Source organism: Drosophila elegans, unplaced genomic scaffold (assembly GCF_018152505.1).
Source record: "Drosophila elegans isolate 14027-0461.03 unplaced genomic scaffold, ASM1815250v1 contig_476, whole genome shotgun sequence".
Classification (NCBI taxonomy): domain Eukaryota; kingdom Metazoa; phylum Arthropoda; class Insecta; order Diptera; family Drosophilidae; genus Drosophila; species Drosophila elegans.
In genome coordinates this window covers 21,395,849-21,408,587 of record NW_024545863.1, presented here as the reverse complement: position 1 = coordinate 21,408,587, position 12,739 = coordinate 21,395,849, and the positions used below count along the sequence as shown (strand labels likewise).

Genomic DNA, 12,739 nt, shown 5'->3' with positions numbered 1-12,739 from the left:
GACACTGAAGAGGTTTTATTACCCGCCCGGCAAACGGTGCAGAAACCGTTGATTTGTGTTTGTTTTGATGCCGTGATTTGGATTTGGATTCGTATTTGGTAATTTGTATTATTTGATATCCGTTCGAGCAGCCACCGTTTGTTGTCTTTGACTGTCGAGCGTTAAGTCGCCAACCTTTGTGTATCAAATCAGATCGCTGAGCTGGTTACCTTGGCAAGGTCGTTTATGAAGTGCATAGGGGAGTGTTTGTCCAAACGATTAAAATTTATATTATTAGGATTGAGTCACTTGAAGTGGCCTATAAATAACATTCGCACTGACATCATATTTTCTGGGAAAGATGCATTTGTTATGTTTGTTTGACTGTTCGTTACACTAAACGATGACATTGGAAACTATTTAAGCTTGCTAATTTGCAATTCGAGTATGTGGAATGTAAATTCGTTGGCAAACATCTAATAGGTTACTCTGTGCTAATTACGAGAAGGTTCTTTGCGTAATACATAAAGTTATAAAATTTTATCAGTGTTTGTAGTTTTTTTTATTTCTTTTATTATCCTGGCTTAATAAAGTTTCCAATAGAATTTTTAATATTAGTCCCGTGAAATTTTTGAACTTTAACAAATATTAATTTAGGTATTTTGATTTTGGGGAGAAATACTTTGAGTATATTAACATATCTTTGTTTGATTTAAGTTTAACAAATTTTTTTCGAAACATAATTTTATTTAAATGCATAAATTTTGCAGTCTCATTTTCCGCTTTGGGGCAGCTATCACTTTTTGGAAAACCCAGCCAGCCGATTATCCATTTTTGGCCTTTGTTTAGCAGTTAAAATTTAATTAGCAAGGCGCATTGTAGCCCACTTTTGATCTTTAATCAATTACCAGGTCTCGAATTGAGTGGGTTGAGCACTTTGTGGAGTATATATGCTCGAACTCCGAGAAGTGAATGAGCTGGGCTATTTTACTTGTGCCAAGTCATTTCGAATGAATATGCATAAAAGCTGGGCAAATAACAAATAAAAGCACTGCAAAATGCATTCAAACCGATTTATTGAAATTGTGGCTATAAAAAGAAATATATAGTCAACAAACATGTCTTGTACTGAAGGTCAGTTTGTTTTGGCGATTCACCGAAATCACCAAAATTTAAAGAAAAAATGTGTATTGTGAAAGTATCTGCGAAATCGGGCGAGCTAGAGCCCAAATTTGTTCAGTTGCCCATTAAAGATACGATTTGGCTGTTTTTCGTATGCAAATGAGTCTGGGTCAAGCGTTTGTAATCCGGTAAATGCCATCTTAATGATCAGCGGGCTCATGTAACCCAAACGATCTGTTAAGGTCATCTGCGAAGCCGGAAAAGCGTCACTCCGATCTTGGCATTGAACTTCACCACTCGACTCGCACCATTAAAGTAGTTCCAATAAAAATTCAATTATCGAAAAAAGTAAACAGCGGAAGCTCTTTACTTCACCTACTTGATCTTTCGCACCTCCGCGCTAACAAGTCGGCGACAAATCGCTGATCATTCATCGTCTAGTTCAGTTCGATTAGGCTTTACAGCGATCCGCGGGGTGCTAATCAACATGCAGCAAATTCCCCAAAAATAGCTCGTAAAATGGGCAAAAATTTGCAAGTTCACCCGATGAACTTGAAAAAAGATGGTCCATCGTGGAGCGGCGCACAAATGTATCTCGTATCTTTTGGCGTGATCGCTTGAACGTAGCGCGCTGACCGACTAGCCCGGCAGCTACCTGTGTTGTTAACTGAGTTTTTTAACTTTTTTTTGTATTTTATCTCGCATAGGCTTCAACGTTGCAGGCCGGGCAGCGCCGTTTCATTTAAGCGTCGGACACCAGCGGGCGCGCATGCGCACTCGTAAGATAAATCGGTGAATCTATCTGGAGTATCTATCTATATACGTTTGGCCTATTTTTGTACAAATTATTTCGTAAGTGCATTCTATCCGCAATCGTTTGGCATGGATTTTGCATTTGCAAACGTGTTTAGAATTTCACAAGAGAACTTATGACAATTTGTGTTTCACAGTGCGCGTGTGTGTTCAAATCTGGTATGCTGACGTAAACTCGATATACATTTAGCAAGTTGCTCCTAATAGGAACTAGTCAAGTTGTTAACTGACAAAAAATGCAGTTCTGTGGTTTTTTGTCTAATGAAATGCATCTGTGTTGACTTAAAGTGGAATAGATTGTTCACCCTAGGAATTGAAAACTTACTCGTGTTTAACCTTTTACAATTTTATTGGTTATAGTTTTAAATTGTTATGCATTCAAAGTTTTCAGTTTTTCTAATTTCAAAATTTTATTTTGTCAATTCAATAAATTATAAAGTGTTTCCTTTTTAAACTTTTAGTGATTATAACAAAATTTATTAAGAAATTTTTGCTTAGTTTACTATTTGTACTTATTATGATAATAATTTTTCTTAATATAAAATTTTTGGTTCTAAAACAATTATCTAAGAAAACTAATTTTAAAGCAAAACAAATCTTTGCTAGCCAATTTCTGTTTTATATGCAATTTATTATCATCTTATGAGCCTGATGATTTGTTCAAAGATATTTTTTAAGTAACGCAACCGAAATATGTTAATCCCTATTAATAGGCCACTCGGTTACTCATAAGCCATTAAGTTTAAAATCAGATTTAACAAATTTCATGTTATAGCTATCGAGATCTTCAGGCGGCACGTCTCAGCCAATTAAGCCCGGTTTAATGACCCGCATTGATTGGTATAGAGTTGATAACCAGAACCTTAATGAATCCAACGCCCTTCGAAAGGCGGGCCTAAAAGTGAAACCATTTGAAGCTCAAAGCAGTTCTGTAATCGCCATAACCGATCGAGTGGATCCAACCAGAAGGCCAAGGCCAAGATATAGAACTCAACTGGGTGAAGACAAAGTCCGGCAATTTCTTATGGAGTGTACATGTATATCACGGTTCGTTGAATGAGTTTTCGACTTGGCTACTGTATCGACTCATTGAACTACTTGCCGGCCTTATTGAGGTTAATTGAAATGATTTATTAACATTTGTGCAATTTTTGTCGGCGCTTCGAAAAAACCCCAAATTGAGATAATTTGCATAAAAAAACATTTGGCGCCCACAACTTAAAGTAATTTAATTTCGATTTTTTTATTTTGAGTTTTGGCAATATTGTTGTTGTTTTATGAACATCCGCGTGCGGTTTATGGGTCAACGCTTAAATATTTGCTGCGTCTCCGCGATCGATTTATTTTGATTTTATTTGCAATGTTTGCTTTGATTTGGTTTCTTCTTCAATTTCGTTTTGTTTTGACCACGAACCGGTTGGCTAGCATTAACTTAATATCGCTCCTTTTGCAAAGTCATTATTTTTATTGGCACTTTTGGTTTTTCTTTGTCTTGTAACCCCAAAACCAGTTGAACTTGAGCTCAAAACGCGTTCGGGACGAACCGATGTCGACCGGTCGTGAATATCGCTCAGAACATAAAAAGGGAGGAAAAGTGAAATCGTTCTCAAGGCCGCTGCAATTTGCGAGCAGCTGCTAATCAAGAGTTCTGACTCAGGCTTTCTTTTTCTCAATATGCATGGCTTTTGAATATTAAATAATAATGTTGTCTAAAGTTCTTAACGCCACTGCGAGGCTATTTTTGTGAAAAATACCATAAACGTCAACATTAAAATGAAAATAATTTGCTACATGAACAATGGGCATAAATATGTTTAAACATAAACTTGGCAAAAAACAAGTTTGTAGGTCAATAGACATTTTTACAGCATACCAAACTCACTTAAAATTTTACAAATAAAAATAAATCAGTAAACCCATTCCGAATATAATATATATGTTAATTACTCAAACCTTTTAGTTATACTTAAATACTTTTAATTAACAAAGTTGTTTAAATTTTGCTGCAGATTAAGATACTGTCAAGATGAGATTTTGTGTCTTGATTTTGTGTCTGTGTTCCTTTCAAGCCACGAGGTGCCAACTTCTGGTAGATTTGGCCCGTGATTTCGAGACTTCGTTGCTGAACAACCGGCTTCCGGACACCACACGGTTTCTGCCGGAATATGACTTCATCATCGTGGGAGCTGGCAGTTCGGGTTGTGTACTGGCCAATCGGCTGAGTGAGATTACCTCCGCCAGTGTTTTGCTCCTGGAGGCCGGCGATCAGGAAACCTTTATCAGTGATGTCCCGCTGACTGCAGCTCTCACTCAAATGACACGTTATAACTGGGGCTACAAGGCAGAGCCCACGGAAAACGCATGTCAAGGACTAAAGGGCGGCGTTTGCAATTGGCCCAAAGGGCGTGGCGTGGGTGGCACGAGTTTGATCAACTTTATGCTATACACTCGCGGTCATCGCAGGGATTACGATGAATGGGCAGCGGCGAATAACTCAGGTTGGTCCTATGACGAAGTGCTGCCATATTTCCGAAAATCCGAGAGGATTGGCATTCCCGAGCTGTATAAATCATCCTATCATGGTCGCAACGGACCGCTGGATGTGCAGTATACGGACTATAGGTCTCAGCTGCTGAAGGCCTTCCTAAAATCCGGCAGGGAAATGGGCTACGACATCACGGATCCGAATGGAGAGCAATTGATGGGTTTTGCGAGGTCTCAGGCCACCATTCGGAATGGCAGGCGGTGCAGCACCAGCAAGGCCTTCATACAGCCTGTAGTACATCGCAAAAATCTGCACATCTCCATGAAGAGCTGGGTCACCCGGCTGATCATCGATCCTATCACGAAAACTGCCACTGGGGTGGAGTTCGTGAAGCAACGCCAACGGTTTGTGGTTCGAGCCAGAAAGGAGGTAATTCTGTCAGCTGGAACCATCGCCAGTCCCCAAATCCTCATGCTATCCGGAGTGGGTCCGGCGGATCACCTGAGGGAGCACAATATCACAGTGGTACAGGACCTACCAGTGGGCTACAATCTTCAGGATCACATAACACTCAATGGTCTGGTGTTCGTGGTCAACGATTCGACGGTCAACGATGCCCGTCTACTGAATCCTTCGGACATTTTTCGGTATTTATTTGCGGGACAGGGACCATACACTATTCCCGGTGGAGCAGAGGCATTCGCTTTTGTGAGGACTCCAAGCTCCAGTTTTGGTAAGACTGAATCATAAGTTAAGTAAAGTTTTGGACTCTTGTTAATTTCTCTAATTGCTTTTGCCCACAGCCAAGGACTATCCTGACATGGAACTGGTCTTAGGAGCAGGATCTTTGAGTGGCGATCGGTTTGGCACCATGCGAAATTTACTGGGCATAACCGATGAGTTCTATGACACGATGTTCGGAGATCTGCAGAGCAAAGAGACTTTCGGTCTGGTACCGGTGCTTCTGCGACCCAAAAGTCGGGGACGCATATCGTTGCGCAGCCGCAATCCTTTCCACTGGCCGCGCATGGAACCCAATTTCATGCAGCATCCGGACGATGTGAGGGCCATGATCGAAGGAATCGAAATGGTAAACATATTTTTGTTTAAAAAACCTAAATTATTGATATTCCTTAATCTATTTTTTGCATTTTACAAAACGTATTCGAATTAAAAATAATTAAACCACACTAATTTACAAACTGCCGAAGACATTAAATATTGCTTAAATTTTTAACATTTTAATCATAGAGCTAGATTATTCTTTTAATTTATTTTTTTGTTTCCGTTTTCCAGATCCTCCAACTGGCCCGATCCAAGCCCATGGTGAAGATGGGCACTCGTTTCCATGACCGTCCTTTTCCGGGATGTCAGCACCTTAAGTTTGCCAGCGAGGAATACTGGAGGTGCTGTCTGCGAAGATATGGATCCAGTTTGCAGCACCAATCGGGCACATGCAAGATGGGCCCCGCCACCGATAAATCTTCCGTGGTGGATGCCCAACTCAGGGTGCACGGCTTCCGGGGACTACGGGTTGTGGATGCCTCGGTGCTGCCCAATGTCCCAGCTGGCCACACGAATGCCATTGTGATCATGGTCGCCGAGAAGGCGGCCGATATGATCAAGGATGCTTGGCGAATGAGGACCACTCCTTTGGACTCCTAAATCTATCCTTAAACTAGTTATTTATTGTTTAGTTGTCAAGACATTAGGTTAGGTTTTGTTTCTCATGTGATAGTTAGTCTAACTTTCAAATATTCTTTGGCTTGTAAATGAGGTTTCTTTTAATGTTTTGTATTATGAGTTGTGATTGGTGTAAGATATGAATATTTATTCAACACACTGAAATTTAAAATTTTTATAATTTAAGTTGTTGTTTAAATCTTTGGACTTAAATTAAATTAAATACAAATTTATAAAACTTTGTTTGTCAAACCTTTTTTTTTTAAATAACATAACATGTGACAAATGCTAGAATTTGAAATATTGCGCCAAGCCTTAAGCTTTTAAATACTTTTTGCTTTTGAATTTTCCCAGCAGCCAGCTTTTGTTTCTTGCAAAAGCTTTTGCAGAACATTCAAATAATAAAATGCTATACAAAACGTAAAAATATGATAGTTATTTTTGTTTCAAACTCATTTTTGTTAAGAATATTAATATAAAAATATTAATATGAATATTTATTTTATTTACATCAATGTACAGTACATTATCTTTTTTACATATCAAGTAAACAGTGGCGCCTCTTCAAAAGAAACGTAATAGGTGGCGTGTATTACGTATTTTAAGCTTTACGTTACCACTTTCGTAGGGCAATGAAAACACAAAAACTTAAACGTTGTACTTCCAAAAATGGTTGAATATCTTAGCTGCTGACTAACCCTAAATTTAACTTCTTCTGTTACCAAAATAGGCAGTGTCACGCAATGGCATATTTGAGTTCACTTGGTACATAGCTGAAGGCTAATACCGAGGGCTTTGCGTGCTCCTTTGAGGATTGTTTTTAATGACCGCGCGCCGGGTAATTGCTGACCTCCTCCCTTGGAAGCAGAGACAAAGCTGCCGCCTAGCAACCGTTGCGTTTAGAGGTTCCTTAACCCGGCCATAAAGTTAACCCACTTTGTCTGGCCACTACTTGTATGTGAGGCCATGGCCACGTGGCGTATGTGGAACAAGCTAAATTAAATATTAAAAGAGTGTTGGCGGGAGAAAGAACATATAATTGCCCCTTAAGACCCAGAGGTTTTGAAATTAGACAAATAGTAATATTCCATTTTAAAGCTCAGAAAATATATCTATAGAACCTCAATTTTTATAAAATAAATTCAGTATTCAGTATGTTACTTTAGTTAGTACCAAATGCCTTATGAATTCTATCAGCTACTATTTTGTGAAGATTTTTCTTCTTTACTGAAATATTCCTTTGCCTTTGAACGAAAAGTATTTGCTGCTTAAATACTTGGAAAATAAATATTGAAAGGGCTGTAAACATTTAAATTCCTCTTTACCTTTGTATCGACTGATTGGCATTACTTAAATATTTAAGTCCTCTTTAACAAGCTGGAATTATCAAACGCTGCTGTGGGCCAGATTTGGCGTACTTGCGGTGAAATATTTCTGCGGGTGCTGACCAGGATGTCTGCCTCTGCCATTCGCCTCTCTATTCAAATTACGCGGATGCCCGTGCCTGTGGTCATAGGTCAACAATGCGACATTTTAGAGCTCGGATTCCCAATATACGCTGTCAGCCACAAAACAGTCCAATTACGCCCTCGGTTCCCTGCAGTTTGTGAGCTAATTGATTTCGAAAATAATGGGGTCAATAATGAAATTGGTCTCTGAATGAAAATGCGAAAACGAATTCGTAATTGGAAAATCAGTAAGGTAAAAAAAAGGAAAAATTTCAGCTTAAGCGTATTAATTCTTGATTTGTATTTTTTTACCTGGGTCCATTTAAAGTTGTTCATGGGGGTGATTTCAACCCAATGTTTCTTATATGTTTTTCAGCTGAAGCTGTAGAAAGAGTGTAAAACGGATGTCACTCAAGTGTAACAACTTAACGATAAGACTGGAAAACGTTGCACTTAAATGAAGAGGGTTGCATGCAAAACAGCTCACTGAGTTTTTGCACTATCTCCCTCGGCTGATCTAATTAGGAATCTTATGACGTGAGAAGACGACTGAATGGGTTATAGAATGCCATGCTCCATGAACTGTGCAATCAGGGGCATCTATGTCTGTCTGTGTCTATGGTATGAGGTTTTTACAATTCTCAACATTTCCCATGCATCATTTTATTTTTTTTAAGGGCATGCTTCTTTGTCCACAGGACGGTTTAGTAGTGTACAGCAAATAAAATGGTATACACCTGCAAAATCGAAAAATCCGAATTAGAATAATTTATTAAATAGCATCCTGTAATATCATCTTGTAAATCATCATTGATTATAAAAGATAGTAATCAATTTCGAACACATTGAAATCAAAAAACTTCTTTACACTCACTTTAAATAATTTTTAAAGAATAATCCATCGGCTTAATCATTTCTGTAATAGTTTTAAAACTTAGTTTTGCAACATTTTCTTTAACTTTATGCACGGCTTATTTTCAAAAGTGCTCGAAGCCCTCGAAGAATGCAACGGAAACTGAGCAAAGTTGGCAGCAAAAAAATTAAATGCAGCCAGTGAGGTCTGAGGAACTGACCAGTCAAAGGCTTAATGAAAGGGGAATACAACGTTCCGGCTTAGTAGTTACTTTAAAAATGTTTCTCTTGCTGAAAAGGAAAAACTTTGTGTAGAAAAAACCACCAAAAGGAAAGGAAAAGTTGGATAAAAGTTTCCTGCTTTTGTGTGCAAATATTTAGCACGGAAATTGCACTTGCAACAGGAGAAGTTCTTGAAAAAAAACCAAAGGGGTTCCTGGTGCTATAATTAAATGCGCACAAGAAGCAAAACGAAACTTTTGTAAACGAATTGCGGTATGTAGCGCCTAATTGCATTAAGAAATAATGAATAAAGAAAGACTTTTCAATTTGTCACAGTGACTAAATGGGTAACATTTTCCAAACTGTTTCTCCACAACCAAATCACAGTCCAAGTTGCGTGTTATTATAATAAATGAGATTGAAGGAAGTGCAACTTTGCGCACTTTCGTAGAAAGTTTTTTCTGATATCCTGGGAAATGGGCTTAACATATGTTCGTGTCAATGCCTACGGAATTTTGGCAAGTTTACTGAGCGTTTCAAGAAAAGCCATTTCGCCAAATACACGTCAAGGCGGTAAGTGCTCGAAAAATATGGCAGCCTAGGCCAGAAGGGCGTTATAATTTATGATCGGCCAATAAAAATAATTGAAAAACATTAATGCCATGCCGCCTGAGACTGGCAGCGGTTAATGGCGAGCATTGAACTCGGAGCCCGGCACAGAAATGTCCTTGGCTGGGTGAAACAAAAGCCACTCACTGCCTTCTCCTGGCTCCTTATCGATTTCCTTGACAGAGAATCGTAGTGAAATCGGAGCTGGCACTAACCAGGCTACCGGAATATTCAAGTAATGGTTAGCAATAAAAAACGGAGCCATAAAAAGGCGAAGAGAGCTTTGGCAGAAAAAGTCAAAGTTGAAGGAGGGCCTTGTTGAGTTTGGAGTCTGTGTGAAAGGTTTGTAATAAATAAAATATTAGATGAAGAAGATGCTGCTCGTATTGATTTCAAATAAAGTCAGATATACTGATACTAAGGGAAGTTGTCTTCATTTCTTTATATAAAATCACAATCATTTTAATGGAAACCGTAAATAATTGAAATAATAATAAACAAATAGCTTGATCATTTTAAACTAACTAAATTTAAGACTCATCTTAAGCCATAGCTATTTTGCTCTAAAAATATCCTTCAGTATTTTGGTTAAAACCTCTATTCGAAAACTAGCTTACCCTTTTAGCTGTCCAAATGACAGACACCTGACGGGAGAAATGACAAACATTCTAGTGATGCGTTGGCAGAAAGTTTTTGCTCCTGACGGCCACATCAAAGAACATTCTGTTCGACAAAAAGTTTGATTGAAAGGTCAACAAAAAATATGGTATTGTTTGGTTTAACTTTGGCACTCTCAAATCTCTATGGAACGACGTTGATTAGATTACAGAAATGTTTTCGAGACTGTAAGAAACGTAACAGCACTTAACTAATTAAAATTTTGTGCAATATTGGGAAACATCTTTTTATGCTGGCAAGAAATTTTATCTGGATTGTGAACAGAAATCCTTTTAGAACTCAACCCATTCTATGCAAGGCTTGAGGTTTTTATCTCTTTGGGAAAACAAAAAAACAAGCTTTAGAAATATCACATTTAAGAGGCGTCAGCGAATTGTGGCATCGGATTTCAGTCCATAAATCAAAACGCAAACATTATGCCATCCCCTGCGGATATTGCGTTATTTTATTGTTGAGTTCTTTAATTCGGCTAATGCAGCGATTCCTTTGGGTATTTTGCCACCGTAAAAAGGGATTTTCCGCAAACACGTACACATTTTTCGGTACTTTTAATGGTAAAATTTATTAACTTCGTAAAAAAATGTAAGTCTGGAATTACTTTTGAATTATTTATGACTGTTTTTCGTGACTAATAAATGCCAAAGCCAATTGAGCACATGATAATAAACATATGATTTGCTTGAGGAGATTTAGGGTGATTAACAGCGTATACAATCTCACTCGCTTGGCCAATTAGTGAACATTTAACGGATTTAATAGGCCGACATGTGGAAAATTGGTCAATAGCATTGTCCGACTCTGGGGCAATCAGCAAAATAGCTGGCCATTCAGCATTTCGCTCTTGGTGTGAACCTAACGCAATATAAATGGTAATTTCCTGTTTAATTCGTCCCGGGTGTCCATATTTGCTATTTGGACTGTTGATATTCGGACATGGGACATTTTGTGAACTAATTTATAGCTAAATCATGGTTATGGCCTGCTCTTATTGAGAATTACTAGTGGAAGGGCCTGTTGCTAGAAATTGGTTGAAAGTAAATTAACATAATTCCAAAATAAATTTTACTGACTTTTCTATCTGAAATCCTACAAAGAGCAAATGGGTTTGTTGTGTGGCCTCTCAAGTTCTTAACAAATAAAGGTGAAGCAGGAAAACATTTAAAAAAGTTCATTTAACTAAATGAGTTATTTGGCTTTTGAAGGTCGTTTTATAATAATTAATTCATATTGAACCATTCAGCTTTCGGTCTTACCCTGATTAAATATTTAGCCACACCAAATATAAGGCCTAAAAACATTTAAAGCCGTCAAATCCAAAAATCTCTTCCCGTTATTCAACTCTCGATTTCAGCTGCTGACATGGGAGGCAAAAGCTAATATTTGCTTGCCGTACTTTAAATTAGGGATTTCGGCTGCATGTTTACGGTGGCCACAACTCACGAGCACGTGCCCAATTTCGACCCGGTTTTATTTGGGCCCAGGTGGCAATAACCCTTGTAGGTCCTTTGTTGACTCGTCGCCCAGCGCCTTTTCATTAATTTTCAGATGCAAATGCAGCGTTTTTTGGTAAGGATTTGCCGGGAATGATACCAACATCCATACCTTTTTCACCTTTCATCACCGAAGTGCGGTTTCTGCGGAAAAGATTTAAGGCAATATAGTAAAATGTGTTTACCTAACACTCTCTACGAAGGGGAAGATTTTAATTTAAAATGGAATTTGTTTGAATAATTTTATGATATTAAATCACTTTGAAAAACAAACTTGTGTTAATCGCTTTTCTTTCCAAAGTTCAGTTAACCAAAAGCCTTTCCAAATTGTAAATTTCGATTTCCCAACTAACTTATTGGGCTGCGATAACCAGCTGTATTTGTTTGGTCTGTTTTAGATTCGTTTATTGCGGCCTTTGCCTATTGACTTTGTCACGCACAATTAGGTGGTCGAAAAGCGCATCCAGGAAATTAGCAATGAACGTCAGAGGAAATGGATAATCGATCAGTAAATAAGCGAATCGTTTCAATCAAATAGACCAATAAATAGGTAAATAAAATAGGCGTGAGACCTAATTTGTTTGTGAAACGGGCTACACTCCTCTACCATTTGCCTAAAAAAATATATTTTGACCTGAAACTTATATTGCATTCTATAGGAAGTATGACTTGAAAAAACGTATTAAAAATTGAAACCTGTATCCCAGGGGAAGCAAGTGAAATAATTATGCAGCGCGAAACCTAATTATACATGGCTAACGATTTGCTGTTTCAATTATAAACGGTTAAGTGATTCAATGTTTAATTTGGCCAATTAGTCAGTCAGGAGCAGTTGTTCACGACAGGTAAATGCGACAATAACTGCCTGCTGCTAAGTGAGGCTAATGTGGTCGTAAATAATCGCCGCCGAGAAAGGACTTTTCACCTCCAGATTCATGAACCCTTGGGCCTGCTTCGAACATGTATCAGCCATAAATATTTTGACGCACTTAATGCCAGTTCGTGTTTGTGCTGGCATCCTAATTACATTTTGATGCCCCAACATCTGGCAGTTTTTATGCGAAACGGTAACGAGGTCCTTAGATATTCTTACGATGATGACGTGTTAGAGCATATGATTATTTTCCGAAAACTTTGAGATAGCTAAAGTACCCATGATACTTAAAGTACCATTGCCAAATTAAGTTATTTTAAACCTTGCTTCTCTTCCACTCATTCAATCAATAAATGAAAGTGAGTCCTTACTTAAGGCTTTTAACGAATAGTTAAGGGAAAGATTGCCCGCAGTCAACCAATCAGCAAAAGAAACAGGAAAGTGCTGTTAATTTATGACACTTTATACGACTTGCATACAAATG

General features: G+C 38.2%; 1 protein-coding gene across 1 annotated transcript; it reads left to right on the top strand.

The window, feature by feature from the left end:
- The first annotated feature begins 1,831 nt into the window (after nucleotides 1-1,831).
- Nucleotides 1,832-6,281, top strand: LOC108147238 (glucose dehydrogenase [FAD, quinone]). The gene is made up of 4 exons (XM_017273636.2): nucleotides 1,832-1,953; nucleotides 3,924-5,132; nucleotides 5,203-5,489; nucleotides 5,696-6,281. Exons 2-4 carry the CDS (start codon nucleotides 3,941-3,943, stop codon nucleotides 6,062-6,064), a joined length of 1,848 nt encoding a protein of 615 aa, XP_017129125.1. The 5' UTR covers nucleotides 1,832-1,953; nucleotides 3,924-3,940; the 3' UTR covers nucleotides 6,065-6,281.
- Nucleotides 6,282-12,739: the final 6,458 nt, after the last annotated feature.

Coding starts and splice junctions, on each gene's coding strand:
- LOC108147238 (XM_017273636.2), top strand. CDS start 3,941: ATGAGATTTTGTGTCTTGATTTTGTGTCTGTGTTCCTTTCAAGCCACG. Junction 5,133..5,202: donor GACTCCAAGCTCCAGTTTTG/GTAAGACTGAAT, acceptor TTTTGCCCACAG/CCAAGGACTATCCTGACATG. Junction 5,490..5,695: donor TGATCGAAGGAATCGAAATG/GTAAACATATTT, acceptor TCCGTTTTCCAG/ATCCTCCAACTGGCCCGATC.